This window comes from Podarcis pityusensis (assembly GCF_964106645.2).
Source record: "Podarcis pityusensis genome assembly, contig: HAP1_SCAFFOLD_156, whole genome shotgun sequence".
Lineage (NCBI taxonomy): Eukaryota > Metazoa > Chordata > Lepidosauria > Squamata > Lacertidae > Podarcis > Podarcis pityusensis.
Window position 1 is genome coordinate 1,189 of NW_028293280.1, and position 20,601 is coordinate 21,789.

Genomic DNA, 20,601 nt, shown 5'->3' on the forward strand with positions numbered 1-20,601 from the left:
ACCAAAGTTGGAAAGATGGGATGGAAAAAATTGAGCAAAGGAAAAGGGAATATTATGTTCAGTAACAAGGCAGAAAACTCAAGAACTAAATAGATGGCAAACAACAGGTTTCAGAAACTTCACCAGTGACCCTTTCTCCCAACGGACTGGACTGAAAATCAGAGCTCTTCCTTTTGGACAAGGCCCCCTTTTTCATGTATTTTCTTTAATATTATTTGCAGACTTCCTTCTGACATTAATGTGGCTAGACTATAGCTTACTGGCTGGAAAATTGGACTATGGGTGCAGGAGAATGGGATTCTAGCCTTGTCTCAGACCTTTCCTGAAGCTTATATTTACCTTCTTATCATGTACACAGACAGCTTTTTATACCAGCATATTCACCAAGCAAGGGGTAAGGACAGTCTGAAGTTTACAGTTGGTTGCTAGAATTTGCTTTTCCCATCAGATGCAGGAGAGAGGTGTGTTTTGCCACCTAATGGGTGCATATCTAGGAGAATACATGCTTCAATGTGCGTTTCCTACAATATAGCTTTTAAATTTTAGTCTAAATTCTGTTACTTTATGTGATTTTGATTTAAATATAGTTACAGGGCAGATTACTCTGAATGTACCAAGGGTTTCAGCATTTTCCTCTTCTAGCTACCGTGCTTAACAAAGGTTACACTGTAGAATATTGTTTTTCAATAAATTTTGGCAAAACTGCTGGCTCTTTTGTGACACAGCCCGTTTATTAACACACAAGCCCTGTCTAGTGCTGATATTTACACTGATGCAACATTATTTCAGTTCCCTGCAGTTGGTTCATGTTTTTCCCTACACAGAGATCAATCTTTATATGGGAAATAGTATTTTTGAAATAAATTTCAGTGAAGGGTGTAACTTAGCTGTAACTACAATTATCTGAAAGTGTAGCCCATACATTCACACTATATGGATATTATATAGTACACTGCACAGCAAGATGATTTCAAGTCATAATAAAGGTAATGTTTTCCAGCTGTGAAAAAGTACACCAAACTCACTAAAAGTAACAGTTGGTTTGTATGAATCTTGCACATTAACCAACCACGCACATTTTAATAACTTAATCTTAGTGCAGAAGAGTTTGCAACAACTGGCAAGTCACAGAATGTCAGTCCCGATTGTGATTGGTGTCCAATCAGTAGTGCTTTGAGCTTTCTGTTCAAAGCTGCTTGTTGAGGAAATGCAGTGTTGCATGGAACTAACCCTGTAATTAAGAAAGGCCAAATAAATTTGAGTCAGTCACTTTTTTTTCCCCCGGAGTGGGGAGTAGTTTCTTAGCTAGTCATACTCCATTTTCAACAAGGCCTTTTGGTTGGGGATAGATACCACAGGCTGCATGGTTCATGAAGAAATCTATATTGCTTTGCAAATAAAGGAACTCATGACAATCACATTGACATGCATTATCTGATTGAACTACTGCAGATACGCAATAGCATCAGAAAGCTGACTTGATGTGTGTGATTGAGTGGTTGTCATATTGCTTCAATTGAACTGATGCTTAGAGAATTGCCTCAATCTCTATCGGGTCCTGTGTGCCTTATGGTATTCACATTCTCTGCTGTTTCAGGTGTTTTGCATATTCAGAGGGCCTTTTTAAATCTTAGTTTGTGAAAACAGATGGCAAATATTCAGTGTAATTCCTCTGCAAAGCCGTGGTGCCACCCTCTTACTAAAAAAGCTCCTGGGAGAGGGCTATTACCACAGGGTAAATTAAGTTGCAAATGCACAGCTTGAGAATGCTTTTACATCTATTTTGGATGTGTTCAGGTGGTATCAGTAGTTCAGAATGCATTTCATCAACTTACCTTGGTGTTCCACCTATACCCCTTCCTTGACCAATATGGTCTGGCTAGTTATGCATATTCTTAACATAGTCTAGGCTAGACTATGTTGAGATGCGTGATTATTTATTTGTAAAGGATCCACAAGCTTCAACCCATGTGAAAAGCGGCACATAGTAAATGGTAGTAGGTGGCTACCAAAGAAAGAGTTTTTCAACAGCAACACCCAAATTATTGACACTTCACAGACATTACCACCCAATATCTTTATCATTCAGGCAGTCCTTCTGTTTTCAGATGGCTTTTAGAAGGCATTTGCATTTTATCTCCTGCTTTTTATTGTTTTGTATTTTTATGTTCCAAGCCATCTTGGAACTATTTTGCAAATGGCGGAACACAAATAACTCCAATAAAATAACTCATGGAAGCCACATCCTGCTTGGCCACTACCTTCTGCCTACTTCAGAAGTGATAAGCAGTTTAGGGCTAAAGCGGGACAATATGTATGGCCACATCTGTCTTGAGAGTACTGACTTCTTAAACGCAGGTATGCAGAAACAAATTATACCAAATGTATCAGCACAGAAGGAAACAACATACACGCTACAATGAACTACTGCAGCAATCTCCACAAGCATAATCAGGCCATTACATCATATCAATAACCCCTTTCCTCCAGAAGAATACTGTTTTTCATCAGTATGTCAGGAAAACCTGCAGCCTACCACAGACAGGCTGTTTACCAGCATCATAAATGATGCTCTCCCTCTGGCCGTACTGAAGACTTGATGGTTGGGAGGGCCCCCAGAGGCTGGATAAAATCTTGCTGAGCTTCTCTCCAGCCTATGGGTTGGGGGTTCCCCACCCCTGAAATAAAGGTTTTATACACCATTAATTTAGTACTGACATCCACCCCTTTTCATTTTGAAATATCTGTCTAAAAGCAGATTTGTTAAAAGAAAGTTACCCCCACCATTTACTGTTGTCTTTTAAGATTTACTCATAACATTACCAGCATTTTAATGTGCAACCGAAATACAAACCCATCTGTACAGAATAACTTTAAAGAAACTTGAGTGTATATATTGATACATGGTATATTATATTAACATGTAAATGGCTCTATATACAGTAAGATGAAGCATAATAGAATACATGGAGTCAGTGAAACATTAACATGTTAATGTATATTTTTTAAAGCAACAGTGTACATATAAAAACAATTTTTAATACAGAGTGAAAAACCATTCAATGCACTTACTAAATGCTGGCTTTTTGGTTATTTTTATCTATTTCACTAAATCTCAGACCTATATTCTTCATCTATACCAAGCAATAAAAGGAGCTTTCTACAGTAAGGGGGAAATGATAGCTTATTAGTAACAAGGAACTTCCACATTATTTTCAACTGAAAGGCAATAAGCCAGCTAGGTTTTGTGCATTTAAACCACTTGGTAACTGGATGAGAACACTTTTTAAATATCTTTATAGTAAAGCTTAATAATGCATCTTTCCTGTACAAACAACTTTTAAGCAACAACATAGATAGTAAAAAAAAAAATCAATTGGTATATAAAACTATATATGTATATTCACACACAATATACAAAGGCCATGCTGGCCAGTACATAATCTATTCAGGCGCATTTCATTGCACAGAGTCAGGGGGAGGGAACTGATTACAGACACTTAGAGCACTGCTTCAAGCTTTGGTTTATTCTTAAATTAAAGTAGCTGTATTTCATATACCCTGCAGTCTTGACAAATCATTTACTCTGAGAATGTGGCTACTTTCATTGCTGCACCCATGCATAATAAATTGCCTTTCACAAGCAATAGTACAATTCCACACATGAAATTTGATTATAGGGCTTTTGAATGTGCCTCCTTATTAACTTTTTCTATATTTGGAATGCATTTAAATACTCTCCGAGAAAAATCTAATGAATGAAAAAAATAACTTCATGGTTCTTCACAGCTTTTTTTCTTTTCTTTTTTAAACACATCCCATATTTTTAAAAGTCTATACAGGCATATATAAAAATAATTCCAATATATGGCACGAAGATGAAATCCTCTACCAAAAAAAAAAAAAAAAAAAAAGTTCCCCATTGAAAGGTTGTATAGCAGTTGTTACCCTATACAAAGTGAGCTTCCCTGTGTTCTAGTTCTTGCATCCTCTTTGGCCTTAATCTCTGGTAGGTGGGCTTCAAGTCTGTAGGGGAAAGAGCTTCAGAAGTGGGTTTTTGTTGCTTTGCATGTGGGCCAGAGGAGCCCAAGGAGCCTTGGACAAGCCCAGGGTTCACAACTAGCTGTGGAGTCTCATCTCTGATGACTGCTGCACATGGTTTGGGTGCCAAGCTCTCATCGCTCTGTTTGGCCTTACTGATGGGTGGTGGCTTATAGAATGTCCCTGGTGGTGGTTGCAAAGTTCTCGGTGTTCTGAAAGCAGCAAGCGTATTAGAGTCTGAGGAATGCCCTTCTGCTGTTGCCCTTGCAGCCCTGACAGGTACCGTATATGGCTTGTTGGGAAGTATGGCATTTACTGAGTTGCTAGCAAGGTTGCTATGTGTAGTTAAGGCACTTGAGTTTACAGAGTCATGTGTTCGGTTCTCCTGGGGTATATTAGTCACAATCATTGCTGTCCTTGCAGTCATATCATACTGCTTATATTGCTTGTCCCAAGTTTTCTTCAGAGTCTGTGGGTCAAAGCAAGAAAGCCTACAGCCGGCATTTACAGCTGGAAGTGGCTGCGTCTCGGAAACTTCTTCAATTACAGGACTTCTGCCAATATTTTCTGTACTTAGACCTGCATTTCGTGAGTTTCTCTCATTCAGAACACAGGGAGGAAGCATTTGACCTAGAGGTAAACTCACAGGACGAACAACTGGCTTTGTCCTATGAGTGCGTAACTGAACTTTGGTTATTTGACGATTCGGTCTTAAAAGGTGACTGGGTTTAACACCATCTTCAACTTGAGGGGGAGATTGCTCATTATCTGGATCTGAAACTGCAGCCACAGAATTGCCTAAGGAAGAAAAACATTTATTTTGACTGTCAGTTTGCCATCAGAAAGCATTAACTTTGAATAACATTAGCCAGTAATCAAACTGGTCTCTAAATGCAACTAAGTATATTTTAGAAGATCACACCTCTCAGAGAACAAGCAGAGAACACCAATATTGCCATTATATTCAAGACCATATTAATTCCAGGCTATTTTTAAAGTTTGCTTTTAATTTCTTTTTGTTTTTAACTTTTTATGATTTTATTGTTTGATTTTATGTTTCAATATTGTTGCAAATGGCTGTTATATATTTTTATGATACAGCGGTATTTAAATATTTTTATAAATAAAATAAAAAGTGCCAGACATACTGTTTCAAAGGATTTGACACCTGCAAGCCACAAAGAGACTTTTCATCTTCCTACTCCATAAGGCAGACTAAGGACTTGCAGAGTCAGTTTAAGTAGAACAGTTTGCGTTAAAGACTGCAGCACCCAATCACCCTGATTTGTACCTGTATCCATACCTACAATTTAGGATTATAGTACTATATAAGCCATGGAGGAAGCTTCCATTTAAAGAGTTCTGGATATGAATCAAAAAGAGATCTTAGTCCTATTTCTATCAACTTTTTCACAAGAACAACCCAATAGTTAGGATAAATCAGCCTGGGAGGAATCAAAGGTCTCTTCTGGGAAAGGAAGGAAGGAAGCCTTTTTACAGACCTCAGGAAAAAGCTAATATATCGGGCCAACAAGTATAAATATACTGCTTTAAACAGCTGCTTTGGATTTTTATCCCTCTCCATATTATTCTCTTTCAAACAGAGTGAAAAAATGGTTGTTATCCCTCACTCACAAGATTATTTACATTAGGGTTATCATTAGTATAATGAAAGAAAATTAGTATTTGATAAACGTCTATTTATGTAAAGTTATGAAGTGGGTGGGGAGTTTTCCTCCTTCTCTCCCGATATTAGAACCCAGGGACATCCAATGAAGCTGAATGTTAGAAGATTAATGAGACAAAAAAAGGAAGTACTTCTTCACACAGTGCATACTTAAAGAATGGAATTTTCTACCACAAGTAGGCTACGAACTTGAATTGTTTCAAAAAGGGCTTTAGACAAATTCATGGGGGGGGGGGAATAAGGCTGACAATGGCTTCTAGGCATGTATGTCATAGCTAACCGCGACCTCCAGTGTGTTTCTAAACACCATTTGTGGGATGCTTATGAACACCAGTTGCTGGGAATCACAAGAAGAAGGAGTGCTACTGCACTCATGGCCTGCTTGCAGGCTTCCCATCAACATCTGGTCAACCACTTTGAGAAAAGAATGCTAGATTAGATGGGTCTTTGGTATGAACCAACAGGTCTCTTACTATACTCTTACTCAGGGATTAGCAAACTTTTTCAGCGGGGGGCTGGTCCACTGTCCCTCAGACCTTGGGGGGGGGGGGGGCGGACTATATTTTGGAAAAAATTATGAACGAATTCCTATGCCCCACAAATAACCCAGAGATGCGTTTTAAATAAAAGCACACATTCTACTCATGTAAAAACACGCTGATTCCCGGACCATCCGCGGGCCGGATTTAGAAGGCAGTTGGGCCACATCTGGCCCCCGGGCCTTAGTTTGCCTACCCATGCTCCTATTCATAGGCCTATATATGCCTTTGTCTTGCACAGTTCTTAATTACATACATTTTATCTACTTAAACAAAGCAAATTAGCTTTAGGTTTCTGTTACTTGAGGGAACTCAAGGCATTTTTTCACTGAAAAACAGTTTCCTGTTATGTTTGAACTGTCAATTATGATTAATGTTGTCTAAACGAATCAGGATATGGAAGCCAACTTTAACCCATGGCTTCATTTTCAGGCTTGCTTGCTGTTAGGATGTAATGGGAAGCTATGGCTAACAGCAGTTTCCTGTCTTGTTTCCCTTTTCTTGTAAAGGGTTGAGTAAAACAGCTGCATGTAGACAGATGAAGCTCGTTCACATCTCCACTTATTGAACTGAGACCTGACTGTCCAAACATGGCCAATAACTCAAAAGCAGCATAACCACCCTTTGAAAAGGCTTCATAACAATGTGCTTTTTAAACACACGCGATGTGCTGAGACAGTAAGCTGTCAACTAAGAATAGGCTTCTTTTCATTGCACCAACAGAAGTCATAATAACGAAAGGTTTATTTTGTACCTGAACATACAGGAACCTGAAGGATAGCAAGATAGCTGTATGAATACTTGCAATTCAGGAAACTGACCTGGATCTTTTGCTGGTGCAATGTGGTTTTCTAAAACTGAGACAGGAGAGGGTTCTGAAGGAGAATTCCTTCTGCCAAGACTCTGTTTAGTTCCAAGTTTGGAGTTCCATTCTAGGAAATATGAACACAGCCAGCAACATAAACAGTTAAATCTCAACAGGAAAGCCTAATGTGATAATGACTATAAGCCCGATGCATTTTCAATCTGCTCTATGGATTCCATAGCAAATGTCAATACAGTGGTACCTCGGGTTAAATACTTAATTCGTTCCGGGGGTCTGTTCTTAACCTGAAACTGTTCTTAACCTGAAGCACCACTTTAGCTAATGGGGCCTCCCACTGCCGCTGCGCTGCCAGAGCATGATTTCTGTTCTCATCCTGAAGCAAAATTCTTAACCCGAGGTAATATTTCTGGGTTAGCGGAGTCTGTAACCTGAAGCATATGTAACCCGAGGTACCACTGTACTTGTCCCTTTAATGAAGAATGACATGCAGTGAACACGTGAATAAAAGTTCTGCTTCATTTTTCTATCCATCTATTGTACTGTAGAAATGCAAAACACTAACCTGTCACTAATGCATCAGAATTCTGGTGGGTGTCTTTGCTGCCATCTGGTTCTTCAAATGATATACTAGCCTCTGAATCCTTCCTCTCATTTTGGACCAACTGGATGCTCTGTCAATAACAGCAATATTAAAAATTCGCTGAATACGCTAGCACAAGTTCAATGCAGTAAATGAAAGTTATTGTTTCACAGCAGACACTCACTTCTTTCACAGCAGCACAGGGCGACGTTTTTCGTTGCTGATATGGATCTCTATCTTCAGCTGTTAAAATACTTTTAGCGCAAGCAGCACTGTCTTCTAACCGAGGTGCAGGTGATAAAGGCTGCGGCGAAATATCAAAGATCTTCTCATAATAGGTAATGAGCAGCTCAACTACCCGGGCCTGATATGGATAGTCCACAAGTGAAGAGAGAGAAAGGGTAGCATCTGTCTGACGTGGCCTGATCAGAGTTGGGCCAAATATAATACCAAGGTTGCTGGCAGACATTTTATTTTCATCGGATTGCTCAGTAACCCTGCATAAAAGAACAAAATCCAGAGAGGCTTTTTGAACATTGGTACGAACCCAACATGGTACATTCACTACAAAACCAACACTACCCAAATCTCCACATTAATTTCACTATCATCATCATCATCAAATTAGTGTTAACAAGTTGAAAAAGAGAGAAGGAAATATTAATCCTCATTAATATTAATATGTTCATACCACCAGCTAGGAACACAACAAAAATACTGCTTGCTACAAGAAATACACAGATCTTTATTAAAAATAAAAAAAAATCCTTCCAGTAGCACCTTTAAGACCAACTAAGTTAGTTCTTGGTATGAGCTTTCGTGTGCAAGCACACTTCTTCAGATACACACAGATACAGGATTTTTTTTATTTTGACTATGGCAGACCAACACGGCTACCTATCTGTAACAGATCTTTATTGTTAACAAATAAACCCATGCTTAACACCTATTTCTGAATGTATATGTACAGGCTGAGTTGAAGTTCCCTTACCTGTACAGATGACCTAAAAGAAACTGGAGTGTGTTATAGTTTGGTGCAGGCAGCTGTTTCAGTAGATCTTTGATTTTAAGAATGATCCTATTCAGTTCAATACACACTGACTGCCTTTTTTTGGACCTGGGGCTCATCCGTTTCATATCCAGTTCTTCATTAATACTTTGGCTCTCCTTTGCAAGGCCAATGAATTCATTATAAAGCCGAAACAAAATCAAAGGTTCAGGGAGCTGAGGGAAAGAACGTCAGAAATTTCAGACTTCAATTTTAGCTCAAGTCAACTGTTTCCTTCCTATTACTTCCTGATGTCTAGTCTAGTTCCTTTTCTTTTTTGAGAGGCTTCTGAGCTTTAGTTTTACTGATGTCACTTAGTCTCTGTGTAAGTAAGATACTGCAAGCAAATGAGGTGGTATTTATTGATAAAGTAAGAAATCCAAATTATTAACAGAAATGTTGGTTTTTTAAATTGTTCACTAATAGTATATATTTTAAAAAGACGAATACAGCAACAAGAGTCCCATAGGTAGTGACACTAGTCTGTCCTTTTACAACATCAAAGAGACTGGCAAGTCTCCTCTTCTGTATACCTACCAGACATCCACAGATAGGGTATAGAGAACAGAGAGAAACCAGTCTTTTTCAGTACACTTGCTGCTAAATTTAAACTACCCCATCAAACCAAACCCTTGTAACTGATTCAAGAATATAAAATACCCTTTTCATATTGAGTATGGGCAAACAGCATTCTCACTTGACCTTCAGCAAAGTTAGATATCGCCTGTGGCCCATGCAAAATGTCAAAACAGCTTCACTGGCAAAAAGGCAAGTGCTTTCAGCCTATTACAACTTGCTTCTCAAGGAACATTTTCTGAAGGATTAGAATGCTTCTTGGGTGGCGGAATCAACCTGCTTCAACATCTCAGCTTGTTAAATAATCTCCCCAAAATCCACAGCCAGTCAAATTTGTTGCCTGATTTTAGTGATGTTGGCTTTAGTGGCACAACAAATGCAATTTAAGACAAGTGTTTTCTCATAGTGGCCCAAAATATCTTAATTACAAGTTTCCAAAAGATGTCTAGGATCAAGTCATACAAAAATCAGCTTTGCAAGCAGACCTCAACAAATTTCCACTATATTTTTAGTAATACAGGAGAAAGAGGAAGTATCCACATTTATTCTGGCATTCAAGGTTCTCATTTATTTTGTTTTCAAATATTATTTGTATTCTGCTTCTAGGTGGGAGTTCTGGAAGTCTCCCATTAAAACAAATGGTTAAAGTACCCTCCTGCTATGCTGTGCAGCACCTGACACCATAAGTGGAACTTTCAGGTTTTACTTAAAAAGAAGCTACAAAAATACAGCTTAGTTTTTTTAAAAAACTGAAGCTAATTTGCAACCTAGCATTAATACAAACTATTAAAAATCTAACATTTATATGGTTAATACGTCGGAATTAGGACCCAGCACTATGTCTCCCCATAAACTAGTAGGGAGCAATTTCATTGGCTCAGAGACAAAAAAGTTTAACCATTTTAGGCGTATTACTTGCCCCTTTTCCCTATCCACTGGGTGTAAGTAACAAGTAAGCAGCAGCTTCAAAGATGAATCCTCCCACCAAGTGTTTCAAAATTCAGACATATGAAAGACTTAAAAACAGCAAGCCTCCCATTTATACTTAATTTGCTAGTCAGATGAAACAAGAGAATTATGCATATTTACCTGGCGAAGATATAATTTAAGAACATTACTTATGTCATGTGCATAGAGTTCAGATAATTCCACCAAGTCCTTTCCATTTTCAAAAGCTTGACAAAGCTTTTCAACTCTTGATTTGGCTCCATTCACACGATATATACCCTTTTATATAAGAAAAAGTTGTAAGTACTTGCAAAACCAAAATGTAAGCTATTTTAAAGACAGGGGTGTTGATTCATCTATTCACTGAATATTTACCTTTACATTTAGGGCTCGGCTTTCAATTTCAGAGGTGCACTTTTTTATGATGAAGGGGATGCCATCTGGGGAATTTTTAGCAGCTTGCGTAAACTCAACTCCAAATAGATGAAGTCTTCCATGGAGTTTCTTGTGTCCACACTGAATAGCTAAAGTCTCCAAGCACTTCTTGTGACAGGCAAGTGAACACTAGAGGAAATGTAACAGAAATGAAGGTCCTTTCAAACCCTGTTCATAATGATAGCAGAGCAATAGCATCTTGTCCTAAAACTTAAAAGGGGAAATAATTTTTAGATCGGCTGAGTCCAATAGGCTCTTAAAAGTGGGGCCGATCCAAAATACAAGCATTGACCTCTCTGCCAAAGCTTCGTTAATCACGACAATAAGGAGAGGGCTCAGTTTTGCTCATGCAGCCTTAATCAACCAAGATGGGCAAGGGCCAAATGGTGAACAAGTTTCCAGTTGACTTATGTATAAACTTAACAGGCATTTGTGTTGTACTTGACACTTTTTCCTCACATAGTGCTTATCTCTACACAGAAAAACATGTCACTACTTCAATCCACTTGGCAACCCCCAAAGCTGCATTTTTTAAAAATCACAAGAACCTATAATGGACTTCCCATTTAACATGTAGTTTGGGTCTTAGTCTCACTGAGCTCCAGGTTGAAGCCTGGATAACCTAGCAGAGTTTTTTTTTGGGGGGGGGGGAGACTTTGAGCCATTCAATTGGTCATGAGTGAAGAGGGGAGCAGCAACTTGGGAGTTCATCTAAGGCGCAAAATGCCCTGACACCAGCACTGGCTGCTTCCAATCAGTTACCTCACATCTCCAGAGCACCTCATAGTGAAAGAAGCCCTTTAACCTACAGAGAGCAAAATTTTCACATGATCTGACTGCAGCAACACAGCCTCCCCCAAGGAAGCCAAACAATGCTTGAATTTCTTACCTCTTCACACTCTGCTCCATGAAATACCACCAGACTATCACATTCTCTGCATTTAGATGGAGCCCTCAGCTTCCGCAGTTTGTGGGTTTGTGCTGCCTTAGACAGAATCGTGTTTCGAAAAGGTCCAGGTGAACTGGTCATTTCAGATGCTAGATCATTCAAACCTTAGAACACAAATTCTGTTATTAGCTCTTTAATGTACTAAGGGGGGGGGGATGGCATAATAGAAAAACAAGTTCTTTATAAACTGAAATATGTTTATTGGTTACATAAAACTACACCCAGGGGTCACTATTGTAAGAATATACAATACACAGGCTTGCCTGTGGGCCATTTTGACAGGTGAGTGGGGCCTCCATCTGTCACTCCTTTGCAAACAGTGACAGCAGTGAAATGGTCGTTGACTGTACAGCACTAGCTCTGACTTGTATATTTAAAAAAGTGTACCAAGGGAAATAAAAAAGACATCTTTGTGTGGGTACACACACACACTCTCACACTTTTCTACCTCCTAATATATTTGCATGTTTCCATTCAGATACTCTGAAATGAGGCCTTAACATGAGACCATAATCCTGAGCAAGCATGTAGAAGATTGCAGCCTTAGAAGGGCTGAGGAACAATTTGAATCATTTAATAATTATATGGAATAGCTCCCAATCTTGTACTTCTGTTTTTGAGAAAAAAATAACCTTTGTCCAGTCATGCATTTCTACAAGCTCAAACATATGGTGGGCTTTGAAGTTTCCTGCCAATGCATCATGCAAGCCAGAAGAGAAGCTGCTTACTACTTTCCACTCTGCTATCAAGCAGGCATTTAGTAGAAACATTGGCATTAAAACTAAGCAGTTAAGCCTAAATTTTTCTAAACTGGAGAAAAGAGTTCCAGTTCTTAGTGTATGTTAAGCTGAGAGGATTCGCTAATCTACTTCTTTGATCCGACGAGGCAAACATTCCAATTATCTCTGGTTCCCTATTCTCTTCTAACAAAACTCAGGGAAGGGCATCCAAATATGATTAATACCATGAAGCCTACTTGCAGCAAATTATTAATTCAATTATGAAGATACATTACCAGAGTCTGAAGGTGAAGGTGGTTCTCTTTCATCGAGATCATCCGCAGATGACATGGTACCAGTAGATGGTGTCCGGGGAAGCCTTCTTTTAAAGTCCCCTATGAAAGAGGCAAGGCTTTTTTCAGACTTTAAAAGAAGCCGCCTATTTAATTCTATCTATATATTTATTTTAAAATTATATACTGCTTGAATGTAAGAAAACCTCTAAGTAGTTTACAAAACATATGAAATAAAACATTGAAATTCTTTACAAAAGCAGTTAAAAACAAGTATATAAAGGCATTCAAAAGATTATTATAAAAAAATCCCACTATCTCAGTGCTACTCTCTGGACTCTGTCTCATAGGTAGGACAGTATCACAGTGCCCCCTATTCCTATGGTAAGTGGTATCAAAAGCCACAGAAAGATCAAGAAGCAAGAGAAAGGGCAAACTCTCCTTCTCCAGCTCTCTGTAAGGTCATCTGTTAGGGAAATTCAGTCCTATGACCAGGCCTGAACCCAGATTGAAACAAATCTAAACTATCTGTCATCCAAGAATGCTAGGTGATACCCTACCACAACTCTCTCCACTATTCCCCATCCCCTAAGGGGGTATTTGCAGCTGGTTGATAGTTATTCTAGTCCAAGAGGTCCAGGGCTGGTTTCTATAGGAGAGGCCACAGCCGCAATTCATTCAAGGCAGAAAGTATGACCTCCTGCAACTCCATCTCCTATATTTAATAAGCCAGGTGGGACAGGGGTCAAGAGGGCATGTGGTTGGGTGTGTGAACATCAACACCTTGTCCACATCAGCTGCCTGCATAACCTAAAACTGATCCCACAACATATCACTGATCTTGGCATTGGGTACTTCATCCGGAATTGCGACAAGTGAAGAGTCAAGTTCACTTGAAAGTCATGTGACTTTATCCTCAAAGGGTGTAGTCAGTTGGTCACAGCAGACCCACAATGGGAGTCAGTAACTTTCAGACGGTTCACAATAAAACTGTCAACCAGCTACTAGAGGAGGTAACGCAAGCTACAAAATTAGTATTCTTCGCAATCTGCATTGCCACATAGTAGGCATGATTATGAGCACTAGCCAGTGTTCAGTTGGATTCAGAATGAGACTTAACCTACTTGCACTCTAGTCCTCACATGATTTTCCATAGCCCAAAGCTCCCCAGAATACCAAAGATTGCTCCAGAGCATTCAGGAACTCCTCAGGTTACATCAGTCTCTGAGGGTGGGCCATCTGAACGAGCCCACCACCCTTACAGGGGGGAAACTGTCACCACTAGTTCGAACTTTACCAGATAATGGTTCAACTATGACAAGGTTGCACACACACACCACCCAATCTTTGGTCCATCCCTTATATCACTTGGAGGTAAAAACAACTTCAAGGTTGTGCCCTGCGTAATGTGCTGGACTGATGACCAGTTGACACAGCCCCATGGCTGTCACCAAGACCATGAAATCCCAAGCTGGCTCAACTGCAGTCTCTGTGGATATTGATGTCACCCAAGTCTATTGTCCTTGGGTCCTCCAACGCCACACCAGAGACCATCACAGCCAACTCAGAGATGCTGCTGGGTAACAGGGTAATTAATAAATTAGAAGCACCCCCAGTCCATTCCTCTGACCCCAAACCAATGCAGACTCTCTTAAGTCCATCCCAAGAAAACGAAGCTTTTTGGGAAAAGAGATGGTGCTTCTATGGATAACAGCAACGCCACCACTTGACCCCCACAGTCAAGCCTGGTGCTGTACTGACTACCAAGATAGGCACAGCTAAGTCAGGTCAGGGCCAACCAGCTTACCCATCCCAGTTTTGGTTATGCACACTAGGTCAGCCCCTTCATTCATGATAAAATTGTGGCTACACATGATCAGCATGGACTGGCCTGGCCTTCAACAACAGCACTACTAGATCAGAGAGTGGGGCAACTAAAATGGAGGACAGGGGCCAAACATCTAGCCTCTGCCCCAGATGGTAGTCTGTCAGTCCACTCCAGTTATGCCTTCCCCTGCCCACTGCCGCTGAAACTGGAAATTTCATCCAATAGATACTATTTATTAGTGTTTGAAAATTAATATTCTCTGTACCTGGGCTTGCAGAAGGAGAGTCTACAGACCGTGATTCACTGCTTCCTCCTGCACTTTCAGAATCACTGCACATTCCTCCACTCTGGTTACCAACTGACCAGGATCTGAATGGTGGGGGGCCACGCACAGCTGTAAGAAAAGAAAAAGAATGAACTCAAATGGTAAAATAAAATATTAAAGTCAACCTTGTACTATTAAATTACAAGCATTTCAACAATTTTCTACTTTTGCTGCTTGGTTTGTGCTGGAAGCAGAACAAACTTATTCAGCTTATAGTCATATTTTATCCGGTTTGCCAAAATAAGTACTGTTAAAATAAAAAAAGTGAAAAATAAAACAAAACAGAAAGCAAAACCCCAATAACCTAAAAAGTTTTAATTTAATTATGATCTTTTGTTTATTACAATAACCATCTGAGTACTGGCAATGAGTTACTGTAGTGACCTTTAAAGGAAGACTACTTTACCATGATCTTTTGTTTATTACAATAACCATCTGAGTACTGGCAATGGGTTACTGTAGTGACCTTTAAAGGAAGACTACTTTACCATGAAGATTTAGAAACCTACTAAAATATTACCAGAGACATCTGTGGTGCTTGATGATCTTTTTTCTCCAATCTTTTGAGATCGATGACAGCTTGGACTTGTGATGTCTTCTAGTAACTGAGCGGGAAAATCTCCTGAGCACTGGGATAAATTTCCTTGTGATGCATGGACATTGTTTGATCGTTTACTGAAAACCCTGGGGAGAGGAAAAAACATTTTTATTTTTGGAAATATCCACCCCCTAGCAGGCTCCAAGGCTCTTTGCCTGCCCCCATCTCCTGAATCGTTCCCACAGGACAGTAGATAGTAGATGGAGGGGACAGGTTAGTCCAACTAGAGCATGTCCTGAGTTGGATTTTGTGCTTTTTTGCCTTGTTTTGAAATGAAATGAGTGTATGTGTTTGAACAAAGAACAAGGGCATATAATATTTATTAGTTAGTTGTGGGACTCTCTGTGGTAGGATGAAATTAGTTTCATCCAGTAGTTTATTTTCAAATGTAAGCTTTTGGTGCTTACAGCATTTATCCATCAGCAGAGTTGATTGATTCAGTTTGCAATTGAGGTGTAAGGCATACCAATTCTGCATGGGACTTTTGTAATTAAGTTGTCAAATGCAACTTCCACTGCCTTCTTATATTTGCACCCTAATTTTAGGTAATAATAAAAAATCCACAACATCCAAATGCAGAAAGAGCTTATTAGTCATGTTCAGCAGCAGGAAGTCTATGCTTAATCAGCTTTTCTCCTCCCAGGACAACAGAAGCTGCCCATGTTTCCCTAAGTAATAGCCTTAACAACTTAGTTATCTATTATAATAGTAATTTATCATGAGAGAGCTCAAAACAAAAGACTAAAATAGGTGCTCTCTTTGGATGACTTAGTTGAAGTGTGTGGTGAAAGCCCCTTTTATCTCTGGAAATGTTGGAGCATAGATTTAAGACAAATTAATGACAGGCAGGAAGTCGACAGACAAGTATCCCAAGACTAACTTTGAATTTCCTGGCTATTATTACCTCAAGCTTTAAGTTAAGAACTTTCGAAAGAGTTACATTTTCTTATATTCAGCTTTTTTGAAACGGAAAACATAAAATGAGTATTTAATCAAGTTCCAAAGCTGACTTAATATGGATATTAAATGTTGCAAAAAAAAGTTTTTATAAATAAAACATTTCCAGGCTTTTTATGAATGTCTTGCAGAGGTTAAGCAGTATAAGAGGCCGCAGGCCTAACTTCGAATACTGCTTCCATCACTCCACCCCCTTATTTCCAATACTCAGACAGGGAATGTTGCTTATGTAATCTAAATGGCACCACCCATGCTCAAAAGAGGAGGTTATCAGCAGACTTCTGGAAACCCCAAGGTTTAATGTACAATATTTTTTAAAGACAAAATAGCCTTTAGGGGCGAACCACCAAAACATCTCAATGAGGACTGAGCATCTTCAACAGCCACAGAATGCTGACTTTCTGGTGGGAGGACGATGACTGGAAAATGGGGAAAGAGGATGTAACAGAATGCAATATCCTGACCAGGAATTCTTCACGCTGCAGTATGTTTTGTTGCAAGTCCCACTTGTCCCAAATTCTCGTGCTCAGCAACAAGAATAGACATAGTGATAAGCATCAACTGTTGCCGCAAATGGCTGGACAACAAACTTAAGTGGGAGCCAAGAACTTGTGCAAGCTGAGGTACCTTCTCCATATCTTTCTTTTTTTAGCTAAATGAAAAAAAAAATCCTCAGCAAAAAACAACAACAAATACTAAACTCTGCTCTACACTATGAAAAGTCACCTGTCTTTTAGGACCCATTTCCATTCATTTTTCAACAATGCCTGACTTATTAAAGTCACAAGTTCTTTCTCTCTTTTATTTTCTATCTACATTCCTCTAGCATTTTGTTCACATTTGCTGCCAAGTAAGCGAAGATGGTATCTGAGCTCTCACCCTCCAACCTGGGAGCTCTGAGTTTCAAAGGAACCCGATTCAATGGGAACATCATCTTTTGGCAAATTCTTCACAAACTCTGAGAACTTCTGTCCTGGGTCATAAAGCTTGGCACTCTCACAGAGGGACTGACAGTTAACTGGTAGAGACACAACTTGGGCATGCTGCATCTGGAACAGGTTAACTGTTGCCTGGGTGGAACAAAAAGATATTTGAAATAGAGTTATTTCAAGAAACCAAGGTTTGAAATATTCCCCGCATCTCTTAAAACTTACAAAAATAGTTCACAAATGATTCCCCCCCCCCCCAGGTATTAAAAAGACAAACTAGCCTGTATGTCACCAATCACAATTACAGCTTTCTGCCATAGTTTGCTCAACTTTTCTTAAACTTCTCCATTTCCCTTCTGTCAGTATACTTAGGTTTCAAGAAAGCATGTGGATGCAAGATGTATTTATAGTTAAACCAACCTCTGTTTTGTGAGACTGACGGATAGAAGCCAGTGAAAGGGTGAATTTTGATTGCCTGTAGTGGTACTGGTTTGGATCCAAAGAAGCATGAGTGTAACTCTGCTTACACAACAGGTTGTTCCCACCAAACCTTGCTTAAGCCCCCTAAATGCCTGAAAAAACCCTTCCTAAGGTTTGGGAGACCCTCTAGCATAGCATGGGATGTGGGCACAGGGAGCTGTAATGTGAAGAACAACTGGTAGAACTCATGGAAGCCACTTTGCACAAGTGAAACTGCATTTCACTCATGAAAGAATTGGTTTAGATAGACACCAATGTTTTTTGGAAACTTTACTTAATCAGCAAGACCAAAAAAAAAAAAAAAAAGAAAACTATAAAATGTTGAAAAACTAAGTCTCTCGGTATTCAGAAATCTGAAGAGAGAATATAAAAAAAAATTGCAGTGTTTGTAGTTGGTACACAACAGTCTGACTAGAAGCCTCAAGCTTCCATATTTAGAAATGTGATATGGACCAGCCTCTCATCCAAGATGCTGCTTAGGTTGCCCCCCATTTATTATAAAGTTAAGGATAAATATGCAAGGCATAGCTGCAGAACAAATTTAATGCTAAAATTTAATGCTCTTCCATTTCGGTATCATCCACATTTACAAAAAAGCTGTGTCCTTCAATTCAACATAAGTTGATGTATGTCCTAACAGACAGAATGCATCATAGTATAGTTCATCCACTAAAGTTAAATAGCAAGTATGTATACAAAACAGATTTATCATCTAAGATTCTAGGCCTTTCTTCCCAAAGACAAATGGACACTTTATACTACACAACCTTGTGAACTCTTCTGCTTGTCTTCCTTTGTCTGCCTTCCATGAATGGCTTGCTATAATTAAGCTGTGGAAACTTATGTTATCTAGATAGATATTCCAATTTATGAAATAAATAACTTCATGGACAAATCATTCACAAACATCTTTTGCCACATGTTGTGTGAAGCTTGTCTAGTTTCATGAGATTTTTTGCAGCACTATTTAGCAATTCAGAGTGCTTGACATCATAGTACCGGGAAACCACTCAACTCTGGACAGACTTCAAAAACGGGGTGCTAGGAACAATAGTATTCTATTTAATCTACTACAAGCTATTATCAATCAATTCACAGAAGCTTTAAGTCAAAGGTAAGGCAGGCCAAAGCTGCAGCTGTATTTCCCCCCACTTGCCACTTTATGAGGTAAGGCTCTGAATGTTGGCTCACTGTTGTTTCAAGATAAAGAAACATGAAGATTTTCTACTTAGTACCAATGCACATAAAGAAAAACCAATGAATCTGGTATTTCTGATCTCCGACTCACAGTGGGAAAAGCGGAGAACAGGGGGTGCACAAGACAAAGGGTTGCTGCAGCTCTTTCAGCACTGTGGAAAACCATCGTTCCCCATTACCTCTGAACTATGCAAGTGGCTCTGTTTAGATAGTTCTCCAGACTACTTTTAAAAATTACTAATATACTGAATGAAACAATCATACAGACACCATTAAGACAGTTCTGCAAACCATGGGTATGGAAGATAAGCAATGAGTCATGGACTTGCCTGTTTCCCCTCTTTGCACGGCTTTCCTATCAGTTTCCTGTTTAGCATTAACCATGATTTTGTCAGGGCATCTGAACTGGCATGCTATAATTGCCAAGCCTTCCAAACCAGAATATGAAACCATGGTTTGAAGTGGGTTTCCAATCTTGGGTTGGAGATTGAACACTAAGCACAGCCTTCTAATTCAAGCAGCTTGGCAAACTATGGTTTGTGCTAAAACAATAAATGTAGAAGAAGCATGGGTTGTTCATGATCTACTATTACACCACAGCTTATAGGCTGGCCCAAATAAAACCAATATGATTGCTTTAGTCAATATACCAGCAGTGTTGGCCATAATGCTTCAGAGATATATATCAAATCATTTTCACACATGATATTCCAACAATAATGATTTTCTACTAGTCTAGAACACAAGGAATGCATTCTTACAGCTTTAAGTGTGAGGTCACACTGATAAACAAGTTCCCGTAGCTGGGTTAAGATATCACTTTTGAAATTTTCTAGATCATTTCGTTTTTCTTCAACTTCAGCCATGCTGGCTTTGAAATGTTCATTGGCTTCTTCAGCCTACAACAAATTAAACATGTAAAGAATGAGTGATGGCAAAGAAACTTCCTATTAAAATACCTGAAAAAACCCTACCTTTAGCAGTCCACAATAAAAGCACTTTATAATTTCATAAGTACCAGCCAACATGTCCTATGAATCACATCTTTCCAAGAACTAGTGTAACACTGCATTTCATTGCTAACATATCTAAAGAAGTTTCCTTACCTTTAGGAGAGCCTCCTCTTCAAGTTTTCGTTTTTTCTCAAGTTTACTGACATCTTTAATAATACCCCCATTGGAGGTCAGATGCTCCTCTTCAGCACGAACAGTTGATGATTTTGCCTTTTCATATTCATCTTGCCGCTGAAGATATAATAGCTTTGCTTTTTTAACGGTGGATTCAAGTTCTTGCTGCTCATTCCAAAAGAAAGCATCTCAATATTAGCAGTTTCCATGTTGTAGAATAGAGAAATGCGACACATTATATTCTAACTCAAAGCTTGTTAATCATCATCATCATCCAGACATTGAGCTGTGGGAATGGGAGTATGGGAAAGCACAGGAACTGGTGGCCTTTATGCCATAAATGTGAAGAGAATTGTAACTAGTGGATTTTTCTTTCTTTTTTAAAATATGTAAACTTTTTCAATGAATTACAGTAAGTAATGTATGCTGAATGCCTATATTGTATGCTCTGCGGGCAGGTTTGGAAGTTTAGAATTTCTATCTGAAACAAAGGGTGATGCCCCACATAGTATGAGTGAA

At 39.1% G+C, this 20,601-nt stretch overlaps 1 protein-coding gene across 3 annotated transcripts in view; it reads right to left on the reverse strand.

The window, feature by feature from the left end:
- Window positions 1-2,814: 2,814 nt before the first annotated feature.
- ARHGAP29 (Rho GTPase activating protein 29) overlaps window positions 2,815-20,601 on the reverse strand; it is a 61,524-nt gene continuing 43,737 nt past the window's right edge. For 2 of the 3 annotated variants that reach the window (XM_081024475.1, XM_081024477.1), the window contains 14 exons: window positions 20,062-20,247; window positions 19,717-19,854; window positions 17,229-17,419; window positions 15,315-15,478; window positions 14,735-14,863; window positions 12,645-12,743; window positions 11,570-11,733; window positions 10,621-10,809; window positions 10,387-10,524; window positions 8,665-8,897; window positions 7,858-8,170; window positions 7,656-7,764; window positions 7,089-7,199; window positions 2,815-4,839 (listed from right to left, as the gene is read on the reverse strand). In XM_081024475.1, the coding sequence (XP_080880601.1) occupies window positions 3,950-4,839; window positions 7,089-7,199; window positions 7,656-7,764; window positions 7,858-8,170; window positions 8,665-8,897; window positions 10,387-10,524; window positions 10,621-10,809; window positions 11,570-11,733; window positions 12,645-12,743; window positions 14,735-14,863; window positions 15,315-15,478; window positions 17,229-17,419; window positions 19,717-19,854; window positions 20,062-20,247 (3,054 nt within the window). In that variant the 3' untranslated portion in view covers window positions 2,815-3,949. The remainder of the gene's footprint in view (window positions 4,840-7,088; window positions 7,200-7,655; window positions 7,765-7,857; window positions 8,171-8,664; window positions 8,898-10,386; window positions 10,525-10,620; window positions 10,810-11,569; window positions 11,734-12,644; window positions 12,744-14,734; window positions 14,864-15,314; window positions 15,479-17,228; window positions 17,420-19,716; window positions 19,855-20,061; window positions 20,248-20,601) is intronic. The other variant, XM_081024476.1, reaches the window with a different exon arrangement.